Below are 20,473 nucleotides of genomic sequence, written 5' to 3' on the forward strand. Positions count from 1 at the left end.
CTAAAACCTTTCATTGACTTCCCAAGGCCCAGAAGATAATTTCTGAATTTCTGAATGAAGTACATAAGACTTTTAATTATTTGGTCTCTCTTAGTTTCATCTCTTGCCATTCCTTTTGTGCTACAAATGCTCTAAACTGCAGTACATTCTCTTTAATACTGCCCTTTACACACTTTTCCCTCTTCCAGGAATATTTTCTCCCATTCTTCTTCTAAAATCCCATTTGCTGGGCTAATGTATGCTTTTCCTTTAAGAATGAACTCAAGTATTGGACTATTATGTGATTAAGAAATAAACTTTTATTGTGTTAAGCCACTTAAAATTCTGACTGTGTTTGATGCAGCATTAATGTTCCTTTAACTAATATAGGTTTTATTGCTTTAAACAACACACAGACTAACAGACAAAATCCAGGGCTGGCTCAAGAGAGCGAATCTACAGGGAATTCCACTGCATAAAACTAGGACCCCAAAATGTTATTCCCTCCACATTAAGGTGAACTAAGAATTACCTACCCTCCATGACAATACCAGGAAAGTTGTTTATCCTAAAATACAAATAGGGGCAGGTATGGGTTGGGAAAGGGGAAGTCATTTCCCTTGGAACATTGGCTTCCATAGGCTTCCAGCCTATATTCACATTGAGTAGTTTGAAAAGCCTCAAGCTAAGAATTTACTTTAAAGTTACTTCTGGTTGGTAGTGCCCCCAGAAGCAAATGCAAATTCTCTATAGAGAAAACTCTCTTCATTCTAAGAAAAATGAATCCACAGTCAAATATCATAAAACCCACAAAGAAATAAAATATCATATGCAAAAGCCAACAGAAAGAACACGTAGCAGAATAAGATCCATAGTTATTAGCATTGCCAACTCAGAATATTATATTTAATATTATTTATTATGTTTAATATATATTTAATACTGTTAAGAAACACTCCTCCATGAACCTCTCTTGTTTCTTCATGTCTTGCCTTGTACCCCAAAAGATCAAGGCCTGGCTGATCATTACGAGACCACTTTTCCAGCCTGTATTTGCAGCTTGTTGTCAACCTTAAAGGATAAGGTCTTAGCTCCCCAAGGAGGAAGTGCAGGCTTACTTACTATCTACTATAAACTGTCAAGTTTCCCAAAGGCAGTGGTCTTTTCCTGTGCAGGCAGTTACATAGGCCCTGAAGGAACTGTGACGTTAGGAACCAAAACAAACATGTTGACACTCTGGCTACTATTTCTTCTGTGCATGATAGTCTTCTGTCTCTGAGACAAGAGTCTCATGTCTTCTTTCAGTATCTACACAACATTGGCAAGCTAACTTGCAAATAGCATGAAATTTAATAACCTTTACTGTTCTTGGTAAATAGTCTTTAAAAATAAAGATATGAAGAGAAAGCAAGACACTAAAAACAATGACTAGAAAATTTAACAAGAACAAAACAGAACTTCTAGAAGAGATAGAATAACTGAAATTTAAAACTCCATGGTTGAGTTAAAGAGCAAATTAGATACAACTGAGAAAGAACTAGTTAATTAAAAGATAGATCTAAAATTAATCAGAATAAAACACAGAAGAAAAAGGATAGCAATCCTAAAAGAGAGGTAAAGGGATATAAGCAAAGAGTTACAAAAACTAACATAAATCCTGCTAGAGTTACAGAAGTAAAATGAGGCAAAATAATTAGCTCTCTGAAAAGAAAATTACAGAGATGTTTCCAGTCTGATGAAAGATAATAATCCACATTGTTCTAAGGCTTGGGAAGCCTTATGAATTCCAAGAGGTTAAGAAATGTTCACCTCAATACAGAAGAATATAACTAGAAAACAGCAAAAATGTAGAGAAGATTAAATATTATATCCATGTATATAAGACATTATATCCAAAGGAATAGAAATTAGACTTTTAGCTAGTTTGCAACAGAAACAATGGAAGGCAGAGGACAATGGAATATTTGTAATATACTTTAAAAAAGTAATCTACATTTCTATACCCTCCCAAAGTATCATTCTAAGAGTAGGCTCAAAATAAAGGCATCTTCAGACAAAAAGAAAAAAGAAAAGAAAGACTTTTGCTATAGCTAGATCCTCAGAAAAGTAATTCTAAAGAAAGAGAGAGAAAAAGAAAAATTCACTAAGATGGAATTGAGCTCTACCAAGAATTGATGAGTGAAGAATGAGATTCTATTTTTGAACATCTAGATTGAAAAAATTAAGAAATCTGACAATTACAGAAGTTGGCAAAAATGTAGAGTAAGATAAATGTTATGCACTGCTGATGGGAGTGTAAATTGGCACTAATTTGAAAGCAATATGGCAATAACTTGCAAAACAGAACTTGCATGTATCTGACTACAAAATTCACCTAATCAGTATTAACCTAGAAGGATTCTCACACATGGAGCACTCTTACACCAGGGAACAGACATGTAGAAGGATGTTCATAATGCCAAAAAGCTAAATAATTAAAATGTCCATGAATGTAACTAAGAATAAATAAATCATGGTATAACCACATATTGGCATATTATTCAACAGAGAAAATTAATGAATTCCTACTAAAAATCTTAGAAACATGTGAGTCACCAAAGAAGTCAGATCTATATCATATATATAAGACTATATAACTAGTTTATATAACTAACCATATTGTTTGGGGACACATATATATTCAATAAAAATGTTTAAACAGCTAAAGAGCAGTCAAACATAGATTTCAAGAAAATGGCTATCTTTGCAGGGAAAGAAATCAAGAGAATAGGATTGGGAGAATCTACATATGAATGTGTTGTGAACTCACAAGTGTTTGCTTTAGTATGATACTCTATAACTTACATGTATATTATTTTGTAGATATCAAATATTACAATGTAAAATTAACATTTAGCAAAAGAAAAAGAGAAAAGAAAAAACTCCTTAATCTTAGTTATGAAAATCTTACAGCAAAGTGGTATAGGATAAACTTTTGGTGACAGAGTCAAAGTGAAATATTGAAATATGTCTTTAAAGTTGATAATTAGCAAGATATTCAATGAATATCATAAAGATGTTAATACTCCCTGAACTAATCAACAAACATATTTCAATCCCGATTGAATTCCCAGGAGACTTTGCTTCTTCTTTATGTTCTCAGAACTTGACAAGCTCATCCTAAATTCATATTGGAAATATAAGTTCCAAAAACAGCCAACACGATTTTGAAGAGCAGTAATTCAGTGTTAGGACGTGTCCTATTAGATATCCATGTCTCCTTTAAGGCCAAAATAGTTCAGGGAGTATCATATCAGCAGAGAGAGTATGTAAAGAAACAGGATACATGAGAACATTACAAACTAAGGAAGAAATTATGGACGTTCAAAACTGGTGCTAGGATAATTAATTATCCATATGAAAAAATTCACATTAAAACAAGAAGATCCCATTTCAAAATAATCAGATCAGCCAATACTTAGAGGTCTGTCAATATTGGTAGCTGGTGAGGATATGTGGCAAGAGCAATTCTCATATGCTGCTAGTGGGGATATAAACTCATGTCCTCATCTTAGACATCAATCTGATAATAACTAGTCAAACGGAATATTTTCATACTTTATAATCCAGTAGGCCATTTGCAAGTACCCACGCTAAAGAAATGTATTCTACAAACTTGTATTGAAAAAATATCGTGAAGGTTGATAAGAGAATAAACAAATTTGACTCAATCCATAGAATATAAAAAGCAGTAAAATGCAAATAAGTTAGAACTACAGATCTTAAGCATAGAAAACAGGTAAGATAGACACCAAATGTTAAGTAAAAAAAAAAAAAGCAAGCTAAAGATGTAGGTACATAGTATAAAGTTTATACAAAACTTAAAAGATATAAACCAATACTACATATTGGCTATGTGGATAACAGGTATGTACTATATATATTGAAAAATGCATAAGAATGATGAATGCGGAATTCAGGAGAGGGATTACCTTGGCGAAAGGGGGAATAGAATGAAATTGGGTGGCAGAGCCAGCCTTAGGATGAGGCAAGCAAGGCATTTCAAAATATGACACATCAACTCTCAAGTTTGTTCAAGGGCAGGACACAAACCTAAGAGTGAGTGCTTCCTTAAGTTTTGTGCCCTCAGCACCTCACTTATCTGCCATAGTCTTGGTCCTATTGGGTGCGACATGTAGAGACTTCAACTGCTCTCTGTAGAGTTTTATTCCTTAAAAACAAAACAAAACAAAACAAAAAAAACTATTGGGCAGTTATCCCTATAGAGAGGGTTTGTATTTGCTTGGGCAGTATTCACATGCTTAACACTGTAGTTGCTCTGTTACTTCCTTGAATTAGAACTCCCACAACATGTAGATACTAGAGATTTGGATTCCAAACACACAGGTGCTGTGAGGACTTGCTATAATGATTTCTCATGGAAGATTCTTTTTCCCTTTACAGAATAACCAGGAAAAAGACATGTGACTAACCTTGGCAGTGAGCCCCTCTGCCATGGCTTTGCATCTTGAGCAGATACGTGTAAGAATAAAGAGAGAGTGGGGAAAAGACTGGAATTTATACCAGGGACAGGGCCCTAAGCAGCTCTTGCTGACTTGGCTCCTATCTTCTTTCCAAGCCTAGTTTCCTTCCTTCCTTCCTTCCTTCCTTCCTTCCTTCCTTTCTTTCTTCCTTCCTTTCCTTTATTCTTTCTTTTGTATTTTCTTTCCTTATTTTATTTTATTAAAGTTTATTTATTTATTTTGAGAGAAAGAGAGAGTGCACATGCCAGCAGGGGAAGGGGCAGAGAGAGGAGGAGAGAGAGAATCCCAAGCAGGTTCTACACTGTCAGCACAGAACCTGACACGGGGCTTGATCTCATGAATTGTGAAGTCATGACCTGAGCTAAAATCAAAAGTCAAATGCTCAACTGACTGAGCCACCCAGGCGTCCCTCCAAGCCTAGTTTTCACCAATCTCCCATCAATTCTGTGAGCCTCCCAATACCCTCCAATAACTTCCCATTTTCCTTAACTTAGTCAGAATTAATTTCTGTTGCCTGCAATCAGAGAGCCCTAACTGATACACTTAGCCTCAGGCTGCCAAACAATGAATTTATATAATTCCACATGTTATGACTGATCCTTAGGAATTAACTTTCTCACCATGATTTGATTTCCCATTTAGGATTGGTGGGATTCTACAAGGAGAATGTCTACTTGAGTATTTAGAGCCCTACCTGTCAGGGCCACCTGTTTTGGCTAAACCACGGTGGAGTTACTAATGTTGAAGGGACACACTCCTGACCTACTGTTCACCAGGTGTAAGTGTGCCAATGAACCCTGAATAAAACTTTGCCAAGCTGGCCTATGGTGCTGACTACACGAAGAATTAGAGTCTCAAGTCTCAGAAAATCCACCATTGTACCAACTGACTCATTTAGAGTCGTCTTACCTCCTCTGTCTTTAGAACTTCCCATATCCGAGCATGACCCTCCACCAGCCAGTGTCCTGCGCTCTCTCCCTTGGCAGGAAGTTTGAATTTAGACACCACTTGAGTAGGCTCTCCCACCGGTTTCTCCTCCATCTTGAAAGAGCCAGGCAGGAGGCATTACGGACCTGTGTGGAAGAATAAAGTGTGATCCAGGTTAAAACATGAATTACCATAAAAGAAAGATATGAAGGCACACTATTCTGCTTGATTTGTGGATGGCAAGACCATAGAAGACAGTGTCACAACAGGCACCAACTTTCATGGCCACTTTTTATATTTTAAATATTCATTGCTGCTATTTTAAAGCAGGCTTCTGGAGGCAGGGATACATTTTGAGAAAGGATGAAGTGATTAGAAATTTTAGAGCAAAGTAAAAAGCATCATCTGCCCAGCAGACCTCTTTGTCACTTTACCCTGTCCCCCTTGGGAGGCAAGATGGAAATGGGCAGGTGTAGGACAAGCCTGAGTGAAGTCTCCGTGTTTCCATGCCGTGCACTGCACATGGAGGAGGCTCTGGTGTCAGGACTTTTGCTCTTCAAACATCTAGTGAGCACTTGTCAATACGAGGCACGCACAAATAATTTGGTAGCTGGGCTCTGAACCTTAAGAAGCTTAATGTCTCAGGGCAGAGGGAGCCGTAAACAAGTCATCACAATTTGGTGTCTTACAGCATCGCGTGATAAATGCCACAATAGTCAGCTTCTCAAAATGCAGTGGGACCACAGAGAAATATTCTCCTTGATATTTATTGGCTACATCAATTTCCTGAACCTCAGTTTCATCAGCGGTTGCTGTAAAGACAATATCTTAAAATTGACACCAATTCTATAAAGTCTAACTTCCTTGACATCTTACTGCCCACTACTGGCTTCTTTGGAATCACATTGTGCCTGCTCAGCGCCATCCTGTCCTAAGGAATCTCCTTGCCTCCATTCAAGTCCCGCTGAATTTGTCGTTCTTGGGATCCTTTTTTTTTTTTTCCTTTTTTTAAAGTGTATCTGATAAGGATGTTCCATCAACCCAAAACTTCTCCTAGAGAATAAAATCCTAACTCCTTAAAATGGCAACCACAATGCTTTATGTCTGGCTTCCTCCACTTCCCTTCTTCCGCCACACACTGCTGCATCCTCAGCCACTGTTTCAGCCATCGGAAGATATGTACGGATCTCAAATATATCTAGTACCTTTATCCTTTGTGTGTGGCATCTCCTCCCACCCCTACTCCAAGAGAATAAAGACCTTTCCTGCGTGGTTACTCTCCCTCTATACTTTGGACAGATTTCTATTGTGCCTCCCATTACACTTTATTATATTTATTTGCTTTCAACTCTATTTCCACCTTCTGGTCTTTTAAGCATCTTGACATTAGAGGTGGTGTCATATATAAAGTAAATACTAGACAGATATTTGATGAATTAGTTAATCCAGTAAATCATGGGAATCCAGAGAAAATGAGGCAGCAGATGCAATATATTCAAATAACAGATATAAAAGTCAAATTACCTCTTTTCTTTTACTTTTTTATGGATTTAGTGGGCTGTAAGCTCTTCATAAGAGCCAAGTCTAACGTTCACCATGCATTCCCGAGCAGCTGATAAGCAAGCTGCAATTTCTCATTAGTTAACAGCAAACTAGTTTTCATGAAAATGTCTTCAAGGAATTGAGCATGTCTGCAAAAAGCAGGTCTTATGCTCACATAACCTACAGCCCAAATAAAAGTAAAGAGAAATCGGCATTGATAAGCCCAGCAGGGTTGACTGTTCGAGGATCTGAGCAAAGCATCTTCTGCGGAAGACTACCTCTCCGCCTCACATGGTCCATCTGGAAGCCACAGAAAGCAAGCCATCTGCTTGCAGAGAGCAATGATGAGGAAACTGCTAACCAAAACCATCATGCAATACTTGGAAACATGGAGCTCTGAATATAATCTTCCTAGGGACCAGGAAACAAAAGCTCTGTAATTAATGAACAAAGTGCATCTGAGAGGATATGCTAATAAATGATGCTGACACATACATGCAAGGAAATAAACAAAGGAAAGTCATGTGGAGGTTTCAGTCCAAAAAAAGGAAATTAAAATAAACAGGCAAATGGAAACAGGCCAGATTAGTAGGGAAGGAAATTCCATCATTGTTATTGGAGATAACACTGTAAACAACAAATAATAAATCAAAACAAAGTGGAAAAACTACATAAAATGGCTTTGGCTCTATCCTTTGCATATCACGGAAACCTAAATGGACAAAACAGACAAACCACAAAATCTCAGGGTGAACAATGGAACGTCTGTAAGCGTAACGTATCCCAGTGACCCCACGGCTTTCACTCCACTGCTGCCCACAGCTGCTTTCTCATCGCTAGAGTGTGGGTGAGAGTTGGCAAATTTTCAGTGTCGGAGACTGAACTCTACTGTGTACTGACTTCCCACAGATTGTTTCTTGCCCTGATTGGGAATAAGATGCAATTCTGAGTTTTAAACCATTACAAAGCACTGGGGAACTAAGGACGGAAGCAGAGAGGCAGCCAGCTCCTAGGAGGCTCCTCAAGCATTTCAAGATCCTCCACCCCATCTGAGACTTGAGGTCTTTTCACCCATCATCAGTACATCTCCTCACTCATTAAAAAAAAAAAAAGACCATATATACAACATATATTGAGCTCCCATTGCATACCAGCTACTATGCTAGGATATCTCTACCCCATACAATAACCCTGTAAATAGACTTCACCATTTCACAGCAGTGAAAAATGAGATGCAGAGCACCTAACATACTGCTAGAAAGTCATAGAGTTCTTACATTGTGCTTGAACTTCAACCCTCACCCCCCACCCAATCATCACTGGTAGAATGAGACCTCCCTCTTCTGCTCTTTCCCGCATGGATTAGAGTGAAAGTGTCAGTGTCCTAGCTAACTGGTCCAATGGTACCCACTTGAGAGAGGGTCACATCTGATGAGTACCCAGGTAAGAGTGGAAAAGATACAGAGAGGGAAACATCCTGGGAAAAAACACATCATTTTTTCCCTTTCTACTCCCATATCAACTTCTTTTTTATAAAGTAATCTCTAAACCCAAAGTGGGCCTCGAACTCACAACCCTGAGATTAAGAGTCACAAGCTCTACCGACTGAGCCAACTAGGCACCCCACTCCCATCTCAACTTCTGACCAGGGCAGGCTTTATAGGTGTGACCATGCTCAGAAGAGCTCAGGGTTTGATTGAATGCTTTATCATTGCTTTGAACTTCTTAATTTTTGGACAAAGAGCCCTACATTTTCATTTTGCACTGGGCCCCCAAATTATACAGACAACCATGCTGCAGAGCCACCTCTTTCCTCTTCAAATCTAGAATTCCACTCCACACCTTTAAACATTTCATACATTATAGGTTTCCTATTTCTCTAAAATGAGCTAGAAGTCTCTATAGTGGGGCCATTTTTCATTAGAATTAAAACAAGAGGCATATGTAGACACTCTACCTCTGATATGCTGCATATCTTAGAGTTGAACTTCTGCCTTCTTTTTAAAAATACATGGTCAAGGCTTACAAGCCACCTTCTATGCAAATACCACCAATACAAGCCATTCAATGATTAAGATGAAATCACTATGAACCTAAAGGCAGAATCTTCAATTCCACTTAATAGTTGGTCTAAAATTTCATAAGCCTATGAGCTTTTTTGGAACTTAGTTTTGAAAAATTGTCATCCTAAAATACCTGATACCCCAAACAAACAAACACATTTAAACCACTGGAAGATGAGATCACTCTAAGTTTGAGGTGGGGTGGAGAAAAGAAGCTTGTATACAGAGGCAAATATCTGGTCAGAGGACAGAGACGCAAAATTTAGGTGAAGTTTTTCAAAAGAAAATCGCTGGAGAGATGACTTTTCTAATCGTAAAAGGGTCATGACCGTAAACTGTCTCTACTTCATGAAACAGGAAAGTAAAATAAGAACAGGGAAGACAAGTCTGGTGCAATGGAAGACAGATGCTTTCACTTGACACTGAGAAACAATTTACAGATGAGAAAAGCTATGTGAGGGTGCCGGAGGTCACTTGGCTTCAAATCCTAGAGCCCTAACATTCCCACCAAAGTTGAAAGGGTTTTCTTTTTTCTTTTTTCCGGTTTGGTTAAGTTCAAAGATCATTCTGATCAATACTTAAAATCTTAGCTGTCTTCTAAGAAATTGAGAGCTGTTACAAATTGGTGAAAATAACAACTTGTCATTATGATTATGTAAATAATCAAAAGATCACTACATGATTATTATTAATGAGAAAGTGGGCATTTCCTTACATTAACTTCTTTAAATTTTGTGCTTTTAATTAAGGTCTGTATTTTCTCTTTAAAATATTTACATACTATGCTTATGATTTTGTGTGTGTGTGTGTGTGTGTGTGTGTGTAATACCATTTCTCCCCTTCCTTTAAAAATAATCTGACTGGAGGTCATAACATTTTCTATGGTCATAACAAGCGACCCAGTTGATGGCTTCATATCCTAAACAGTCACTAAGTGCCAAAAGTAAATAAGCAGTTTCTCAGGAGCTAATCTTAAAAACATAAATACTAAGTGATAATCTAAAAACATAAAAATTTGCCATGACTAGTGTCTGTTCTTGCCATTTGATCAAAATTATCCATATTTCTCATGGATACAAACTTTCTGAAGCATGGCTTTAAAGGGCTAGAGCACAATTTCACTGAAACCTGTATTTATTTTGCTAATCCCCTTGCTGAACTTTGTTTGATAAATCAATCTCTACTTTATTGAATTTGACTTCCCCTCCTATCTCAGTAAATAATATATGAGACATCCCTCTAAATCATTATCTTTTTCCCTGCCTCTCCTCCTTGCATATTTTTGGAAGGGAATATTCAGAACCCATTTCACATTCAGAACCTGATTGGAATGGTTTGGTGTTTCTAGCCTTTATTTATTAGGGTCCTGCTTCTCTCCTGCCCCTGCAGATTCCATCATATGCATTAATAATACAGTGTTTCTACTGTATTCCCTTTACACACATAAACCCTTGCTTCTGCCTGAAGAAATCTTTTGATTTTGTAACTTGATTCAAATTTCTTCTAATCTTGAAAATGTCTGGTATTTGCCCTGTTCCATTGTGTTTCTGCCATTTCTTTCCTCCTACTTTCTCCCATCTTCATTCTTCTTCCTAATGAGCTTGTGAACTTATCCAGATAAGACAGGCTTCTTTATCTGTGATTATTGTCAACGTTTCCACCGGAAGTTCTATGTATCAATAGTCTTCGGATTTTAGTTTTATTTAAAGGGTTCAGAATGGCATAGTACAAAGAACTCTGGGATTCCAGTCAGAAGACCATTGTTCAAATCATGAGACTACAATAAGTAGTCCTCACCGTAATCCTTGGGCAAACCATTTCACTGTTCTCGGACTCAGTTTCCTCATCTTTACCACGAATAAATAGACTATAAGACTGCTGAGACCCCCGACTGATATAAAATACTCACCTCTCCCCAAATGTGGAAAGCAAAACTAATATGCACTGAAGTATTTTTCTAGTAGAACTGAGGGATTTATACTACCTAACACAATGGTAGAAAGTTGTGATTTCTATGGGTTACATATTATACTTATTCCCCCACGATGCACGCATTCACTACTCAAAAGTCAAACAAACAGTATGATGTTATCATAGCCCTTTGGCATTCGTGGATTTAACACCTGAGATGTGACCCTTCAAGAACAACTCAAAATCCTCTGACATGTAGTCAACTCTAAGTTTTCTGAGGCTTCCTAAGGTTGGTGTTTGGGTGAGCTCAACAATGCCTAGCATCCAGATCCTGGCTTGGTGGCAGACTTCTCTAACTGTGTTTGCTGTTGTGGTATCCATAAACTGGGGCACCCAAGAAGGTCTTAAAGACACAGCCTCCCAGTTGTGGGGGTGCATCATAATGGTCCTTTCCTTCTGGAAACAGAGACAAAAGCAGCTGTCTGCCATCTAAGATTTCCAAGCAGAAATGGAGACTGGGGCACAGAGAGACACCAGACAGGAAGAACTCCAGGGAGTCATGGCATAGAGAGATTTCTAGCGCTGAGCCGCATTTGTCCTGGGGAAGCAGGCACGTCATATTGCTTCAAAACAATACTGAAGGTCGGTTGTGTTTGAAGGGATAGTTTATGACATGTTAGAAGGGAAATAGGTCGTCATTATCTCCTCCTCTCTGGAAATTCAAGAGCATTCTAGCCTCTATTAGGCAACTCACTTATATTCTGCATAGTGCTTTCTTTTGCTCTTCTCAATTTACTCTGGTCTCCCCTGCAGGACTGCCAGCTCTTTGAGAGAAAGACTAGCCATAAATGTATCCGATTCATTCAATTTTTTTAAAAAAGCTCAACTACCCTTTCAAAAAAAAAAACCATTTTATTTTCCTTCCATTTAAAAAAAAAACCACTTCACTGGAATAACAGTTTAAGCATTTACTATTATGATGTGTTTTGGAACAAATGTCAATCATTGGGCAACCATTTTCAAAGGAATTTTAATTATGTGTTGTCTTACAGAATACTGAGCAAGGTTGCGCAACAGTCCATGGAATCAGACATGACTTTCTCTGAGAGCAACTGTCTCCTGTTAGATGTAGAAAACTGAAGAAGTGTAAGACATTCCTGCTTCATACAAGTTGCTGGTTTTTAAAGGCTGGTCCAACTGTGCTTCAGGCTTTGTGTGCTACCCCTCCCCCCCCCCCCACACTGATAGTACTTGGCAGAAGTTTTTAATAATAAATTCAAAAAAAGAAAAACCCCAGACTGGGTTTGTCCTACCCTTGTGACCTCCCTGGAGAAATGCTGCTCTTTGCTCAGCAATTCCTGCTCAGCACAGAAAGCCAACACAAGGAAAGCAGCTGGGCTCCCTTCCTGGTCTCCATTCAGTGCGGGCAGTCTGGAAACGGATCTGCAGAGGCAGACGTGGGGGAGGGAGAGGGAGCATACCTAAACAGAACAGGGGCTGAGGTCATGAAGATTCCCTCAGCATTGTGAGAGAGACAGAGAGAATTCTAAGGGACTGAATTTTTTATGGCCCGCATTTTTATTACAATCAAAGCTCAGCAATTATGTTGCTTGAAAGCTTAAAGTAAGATGAAATCGTAAATCACATGACAGTCCCCGGCTCCAGCATTTCACAACTCTGTGGACTCCAGCTTCAACTGGCTGAATGAGGGCAAAATGCAAAAACCGCCAGGGGAGCATTACAGTTCAATAGTCACGGGCTAATTTTTATCTTCGTGTAGAAGGAAGTCAAGCTGATTCAGCCCAGAGCCATCCTTTAGGTACCAATGATACCAACAGCAATCCCACAGCAAGGTGGCATTCACCATGCCCGGCACCGGGCTCGCACACAAGCATTCGCTCACCCTCAGAACAACCTTGGAGAAGCTCAGATCCCAAGGGATTAAGGAACAAGTCCTAGAGCATCTATCAAGCTGTCCTGTCCCGAGAGCTGTGTCTTCACCTCCGTACAGACAGCCACACTTGAATCGTCAATGTTCCACTTACAAAACAGCATCATGTAAATGGTGAAAAATCTGAATTCCCAGGAATCTGTGGTCTTAAAAGGATGCAGAGTAATGCAAAAATCTGAAAATACTACATTCAGGGAAGGAAGTCTGTTGAGTTTATCAGTTAACACACAAAATCATTTTAACTGGCTTCCAAGTAGATTGGCCTTTCTATGTCTCAGGTTAAAGAGCAGTCTGTTCTCAATCTTTTACTTTACCAAAAACAGAAGTCTAATCTATTTAATTACAGTCACTTTACGAGGCTATAGGATAATGGCAGGTCCCAATGGGATGGAGGGAGGCAGGGTGGGAAATCTCTTTCAAGAAAACACTTCTGGGAGAGGCATGTACAGCGAACTGGCACTAGGCCAATCCTTATTCTCTTTCTCAGTCTCTAAGCAGCAAGGACACCATGACTTTTACATATTCCATATATTCTTTCTTTTTCCCATATATTCTTAATTACAACTCTTCTTTCATTAAATCAGATAATATTTTGCCCCATACAGATGATTCTGATTAGTTTCACATAATAATGGTTAAATCTAGTTGGTAATGCTAAATACCCAGACACTAATTTGCTAGACTAACTAGGTACAGGAAGCTTTATAATCAGGGCAGCATCTTCATTTTCATCTAACTATGTTGTTCCTTCCTTGATCTTGACCTCCTAAATAGGCATAAATGCCCATACGTGATGCTAAGGCCAAAGGGATGGGTCCAGTGTTCATCCAGCATGGGGGAGGGAGGGATTTAGGTGCCTTGTGTTACAGAAAGTTCTCCTACTGGCTCACATTTTTTACTTTCTTCCCAGCTTTTGTGATCTGCACCCAAGATATAACATGGTAAACCTATCCCATGTGGGATCCAAAAACTCAATGACCCAGATGTACACAGAAACATCAAAGAGACAATGACATGGAGGAGAAACCACTAGAGATGTTGCTTTCTGAGTCTTGGCTCTTGCATAGATCTTGCAGGCCTATCCCTGGTGATCTGTGTGCGCTGAGCAAACACAGCGAGAAGTCAAAGCCATATCTTATGGAATTCTAAGAAACCTTCCCCAAAGGCTTGAGCTTGCCATAGCATAGTGACGTTTTCATCAGTAAATACAGCTAATGTTGGTTGTGGTTCATGTATATTGATAAAGACAACATCGTTACTTTCAATAATTTTCATTCAATAATTTCAACTGTTTTCAAATAGTCTTTTAGCACACTCTGTAAGAACTCTCAGCTTCTCGGGGAGCTTGGGTGGGTCAGTCGGTTGAGTGTCTGACTTCAGCTCAGGTCATGATCTCACAGTTTGTGGGTTCGAGCCCCACATTGGGCTCTGTGCTGACAGCTTAAGATTCTGTGTGTCCCTCTCTCTCTGCCCCTCCTCTGCTCATGATCTATCTCTCTCTGTCTCTCAAAAATAAATAAATGTTTAAAAAAAAGAACTCTCAACTTCTCTATTTCTTCCATGATGTAGTGTGTGTGTGTGTGTGTGTGTGTGTGTGTGTGTGTGTGCGCGCGCGCTTGGTTTTTGGTTTTTTGTTTTTTGTTTTTGTCTCATGTTAAGCTCTGTAAGTTTACACTGTAGACAGATAGTCCTGCATTCTTGTGTATATGGATTGGCTGAGAGGCATCTATTGAATTCAGTCATTAAGTCATTAAGGATAGAACCCTCACATTATTTTGGAGTGAAACAACAGATCTTAAGCCTAGATGAGACAACTGAAAACTAAATTCTATTCTCAAACCCCAAACAAATTTCCAAACATAGTTGAAAACGTCTCTGCATAGCAACGAGTCAGGATTTTCAACTCAGCCTGTGGGGAAGGCCTTGCTGGGATGGATTAAATAGTCATTGAATTCGAACCTACTTTTTCCTTAAAATTGCAAATATTCCTTGCAGATCCAAACCTGGATTTCTCATCAGGCCTGCACAATAGCACCAGCCCTCCATCACAGTCTTTTCAAAGGCTGCAAGAAATGCCTTGTATACATCTGCAGGATTTCTGTGTTTGACCCTAGATGACGTTTTCGCTGAGGTTAAGGGTTAGAGCCTTGACAGATGTGGTCATGGTCTGATTGGCCCATTCTGTCAGCCCTTTTACATACACATTTGATAGCCAAATTTGTCAAATGTCTCCATTTTGATAGCAGCAAATGAGGGCTGGAAGGAATGTGGGGCTTGAGACCTCGGTCAGGTGTCAGTTTTCGTGTCAGAGCCGCTATGAAATCCACAGCAGCACCTGTCTGAGAAGAAATAGGATCATTTCATTCTGTGTCACCATTTCCTTCCAGCTGCATTGTAATTTCTTTTCTTTTTCCTTCCTAAGCTTTCACAGGACTCTCCACTTCCAGTTTTTTCATTGCCACAGCTTGGCCTTGCTATCTCCAATAAGCCAAAGTAGAAACAGAATGAAATTGTATTTTGGATTCAGACCTCTTAGCACAATAGCAATTGTGCAAATGTACTACTTAGCATCCCTGATGTCCTAGCTGAGGGGGTCAGTGGGCCAATGTGATGTATGGCGGTGAGATGGCAAACTTCCAGGGAATATGAGGGTCAGGTCGCTTCAACCCCACTCGGCACCATGCTACACACAGGAGGGGAGGGAAGTGCCTACGTTTTGCTTAGCTATAGCCTAATCGTTGTGCCAGGGTGTGTATGGCAGGGACACAAAAGATAAATAAACACATGTGTTCCTTTTATTGGCCTACATGCTGGGCGTTCTTAATCCAAATCACTGCAAAGTCCATAATCAAATGAAGAGAAAAAGAAATATTTAAGGACGTCTGCATGGCTCTGTCAGCTAAGCATCTGACTCTTGATTTCAGCTCAGATACTGATCTCACAGTTTGTGAGATGGAGCCCCGCGTCGGGCTCTGCACTGGCAGCCTGCTTGGGATTCTCTCTCTCTCTCTCTCTCTCTCTCTCTGCCCCTGCTCACATGCGTGCACCCATTCTCTCTCTTTTTCCCTCTCTCAAAATAAATAAATAAATGGTTTTTTTTTTATATTTCAAAGTGATAGGCTACATCTCACAGATATATTTCAAAATGATGGGGTGTCAGACACGCACAAGACACGTTACAGCAAGAGCTCTGCGAGTTGAGTATGAATTCCCATTAGGGGACAGTGATGCTCAGCAAAGCTGAGTGAATTGCCCAATATCATCCAGCAGAATACAAATTTGAAAACAGATCTGTCTGACTCAGAACATGGCTTCCCTTTCCATTCTGTGGCCTTTGAAAACTTTCACAGAATTGTGGCCCTGCTCAATTTCGGCTTCGTCACTTTAATGTTCAAAGAGAAACATCACCTCTTTGCACTCAGGGAGCAGGGGAAGAGCTAAGAGGGGAATCTGAAGTTTGTTTCCTTATCTATGCTTCCTTATCTACCAAAGCCAAGAGTCTGCTTCTCCCTACGTACTTTTTCGTGACAACGTTGTCAACTCTTCCACTTTGTCTGATGCCTATCATGCGGCCCCAGCGCTGCCCTTCCAGGGCTAACTCAACAATTATTTCCCTGTTTTTAAAAAGTGGCAGAAAACAGAAGCAAAAAATTGACCTGTCAGTTCTTTCACTTCTTATTCACATATGTAAATCCTTGCTACAAAGTATGGTGATCTGTAAGTCTAGGGTTTTTTTGTTTTGTTTTTTTTTTTAGGACTCTCTTTAAAATGACATATGGAACCTATTACAGTACTTACTGACTTCTTCATTTTTGCTTCTGCTCTGGAGGGTGATGGGTTTAGAATTTACAGCTCGAGTGAATGCCATTCTTGGGGTCATTGCTCCAATTTGGTTGCGGTTGACATTGATTCTGGATACCAGAGAGATTTTAATGCTTAACTTTATTGTAGACTGAGCAAATGATTTACATGCCAGTGAAGCTCAGGCTGGCTCAGAATCTCAATTTCTGTAGGCTCACTCCATTTCTGCACTTCTGTCTGGACCACAAGAAAATGTGGAGATTTCTTCTTTTGGTCTTTTGTGTGCCCTAAAAAGGAACCCCAAGCTAGTCACTTTAGAAGTATAACATCTTGAGCAGGCTGAAGTAGAGTGAAATCAGTCCAAATAATCTTGAAGTCTTATTTGGGAAGTCAGTGCATTGATCAAGTCAGTCTAGAAATCTGTCAACAGGCTACCTGGGTGAAGGATGATTAAATCTTTCTCCCTCTGTTTCCTTGCCACAGACCTCCAGAGCTGTTTAGATTCTACTCCAGTTCCTACTGGACCAATTCGTCAAAAATAAGTGCTGTATTCTCTAAATTAAAATCTGGCAACACTAGCCTTCCACGTATAACAGACTGTCATAGTTGGTCTCATGTAACCAGAGGAAATTGAAATAGAAAGGCAGGACTTAAGATACACTCAAACAACACATTAGCAGTGACATCAATTTTAAATATAAGAGTCCCTGATGCTTTAGTTTGAGCCATCAGCCAATCTAACACTCTCCTTTTCCCCACCCTTATCTTAGGGAGGAGCGGGAGTGAAGAAAATAAACTAAACTCCTTCGTGAACCTCTCCGCGGGGCCAGACCATGTACATACTTTCCTCTGGGTCCAGTTTGGGACTTGTAGGAGACAGCCCCTGTCTCTCTGTGTCTCTGTCTTAGCCAGGTTCTAATGGGGAAGTTACTTTGCATCACAGGCAAAGTTTGTGCCAAAACAGTTAAAACTTTGCTCCATTTGAGTTATAATGACCTTCTAGGCCTATGCACCACAGATATTAAGAAAGCTTTACCAATGTTGCTCATAGCAAGTTACAAAATGACTTGTATACCTGTTTCAAAAGGGGAAAAAAAAAAAAAAGATCTAGAAAGAAAGAAGGAAAGAAGGACCAGTGAGATTCCCCCCAAGGTAAGAAAGATCCTCCACTTCTCTAGTCCACAATGTTACCAGCAAGCCCGACAAAAGCATCGCAACACACCCCACTTAGTACCCAAGACTACGCACGGAGGTGCAGGACAAAAATTACAACTCGATTCATGTGTTTATCTCATCTCATCTCATCTTTTTTTCCATTTTGTATATGTTTTATAATACATATAAACGTTCGAATAGTACTGCATGTATACAATTTATAAGTAATTGTATACATACTAAAGGATATTCAAAAATACTGTACCGAGTACTCCACCAGAACATACTCATAATTACTGCCTTCCTTCCACAAATGAAGAATCCGCTCCCATACCCTGAACTGCTGTAATAGCCATTTAAGCTTTTTTGTCCTAGGAAAGGTTGCCTATGCGAAGGTTACAAAATTTCTTTTAGAAGTTTTATAGTTTTAGCGTTTACATTTCAGATTATGATCCAGTTGAAGTTAATCTTTGTGTGTGATAAACTGAGAGTAGAGGTTCATTTTTTCTAATGTAGATAATATAAGTTGTTCCAGACGATTTGTTAAAAAAGTAATCCTTTCCATATTGAGTTACCTTGGCATCCTTGTTGAAAATTCAAACATATAGGAATCTACTTTTGGACGCCTTATTGTGCTTCATTGATCTGTGTGGCTGAACTTACACCAATAGCATACTGTCTTGATTAACCTTAGCTTTATGGTAAGTGCTGAAATCAGTAATCGTAAATCCTCTAACTTTATTCTTCTTTTTAAAAATTGTTTTGGTTATTCTAGGCCTTTAGATTTTCATAAAAATTTTAGAATCAGCTTGGAAATTTCTACGAGAAATGCTGGAATTTTTATTGGGATTTAGTTGACTCTATAACTCAATTTGTAAAGAAGTGACATTTTAAAAATACTGACTCTATAGCAATACTGACTTTCCTGGGATTTCACTGAGTCTAGAAATCAATTTGGAGAGTATCGAAATTATAGCAATACTAAGTCTTCACGGCTATAAACATAGTAAGTCAGTCCACTTAGGTTTTAATTTCTCATAAAAATATCTTTAGTTTTTTAATGTTTATTATTTGTTTTTGAGAGAGAAACAGAATGGAAGCAGGGGAAGGGCAGAGTGGGAGGGAGACACAGAATCGGAATCAGGTTCCAGGCTCTGAGCTGTCAGCACTGGGCTTGAACCCATGAACCATGAAATCATGACCTGAGCTGAAGTCGGACACTTAACCAACTGAGCCCCCCAGGTGCCCCAGTATTTCTAGTTTTCAGGGTAGAGGTTTTATGTATTTCATGTTTTGGGACGCTACTGCAAATGATATTGCCTTATTTTTTATTCCAATTTCTATTTGCTTATTGCTAATATACAGAAGTGCAATTGATTTTGTATCCTGAGATCTTGATAAAATTACTTATTAGTTCTACCAGGGTTTTTGGCAGACTACTGAGGGTTTGCAGCATGCTTGATCATGTCATCCATGAACACAGATAGTTCTACTTCCTGCTTCCAAAATTATAAACTTTTTATTTCTTTTCCTTGTCTCATTGCACTGGTAAGAATGCCCAGTACAATGTTGACTAGAAGTAAAGTGAATGAATGAACATCCTTGTCTTATTCTTGATCTTACAGAAAATCATTCAGCTTCCACCTGAACATATTCCATATGTTAGCAATAATTTGTTTTTTTTTTAATAGCTTTATTGAGACATAATTCACATGCCACAAAATTCAACCACTTAAAGTACACAATTCAGGAGCGCCTGGATGGCTCAGCCAGTTAAGCATCTGACTTGAGCTCAGGTCATGATCTCTGGGTTTGTGGGTTCAAGCCCCGTGTCAGGCTCCGTGCTGACACTCAGAGCCTGGAGTCTGCTTCAGATTCTGGGTCTCCCTCTCTCTCTGCCCCTCCCCTACTCACACTCTGTCTCTCTCTCTGTCTCACAAAAATAAATAAAATGTTAAAAAAAATTTTTTTAAAGAAAGTACACAATACAGCCACTTCAGTATATTCATACAGGTGTGCAATCATCAGACTTTTATCAGACCGTGGAGGTTCCTTTTTATTCCTGGTTTAATGGGAGATGATTATTATGAATGGATGTTGAATTTTTTCAAATGCTTTTCTTGCATTGATTGAAATGATCATAGAGTTTTTCTCTTCTATTGTAGCAATCAGATGAACTAAATTAATTAATTTTTAATGCTAGTCAACCTTGTATTCCTGGGATAAATACCACTTAATCATGATGTATTATGCTTTTTACATATTTCATTTTTGGTTTGCTAATATTTTGCTAAAGATTTGTGATTCATTGTCATGAAGGATATTGGTTGGTAGTTTCCTTGTAATATTTTTTTCTGGCATTCATATCAGGATAATGCAAGCCCCATAAAATGAGATGAGAATTATTTCTCCTGCTACATTTTCAAGACAACTTTATGTACGTTTGGTGGTTTTTCTACCTTTAAAGTTTGATGCATGAAACGATGCTCACATCACTCATCATCAGGGAAACACAAATCAAAACCACACTGAGATACCACCTCACGCCAGTCAGAGTGGCTAAAATGAACAAATCAAGAGACTATAGATGCTGGCGAGGGTGTGGAGAGACGGGCACCCTC

At 39.0% G+C, this 20,473-nt stretch overlaps 1 protein-coding gene across 6 annotated transcripts in view; it reads right to left on the bottom strand.

The window, feature by feature from the left end:
- The window catches only part of RGL1 (ral guanine nucleotide dissociation stimulator like 1), a 241,101-nt gene that overhangs the window by 150,519 nt on the left and 70,109 nt on the right, over positions 1-20,473 (bottom strand). For 5 of the 6 annotated variants that reach the window (XM_029935212.1, XM_029935209.1, XM_029935215.1 and 2 more), the window contains one exon: positions 5,412-5,575. In XM_029935212.1, the coding sequence (XP_029791072.1) occupies positions 5,412-5,543 (132 nt within the window). In that variant the 5' untranslated portion in view covers positions 5,544-5,575. Of the gene's footprint in view, positions 1-5,411; positions 5,576-12,258; positions 12,363-20,473 lie in introns of those variants that run through there. The other variant, XM_029935213.1, reaches the window with a different exon arrangement.

The sequence above is a fragment of the Suricata suricatta genome, chromosome 3, assembly GCF_006229205.1.
Source record: "Suricata suricatta isolate VVHF042 chromosome 3, meerkat_22Aug2017_6uvM2_HiC, whole genome shotgun sequence".
Lineage (NCBI taxonomy): Eukaryota > Metazoa > Chordata > Mammalia > Carnivora > Herpestidae > Suricata > Suricata suricatta.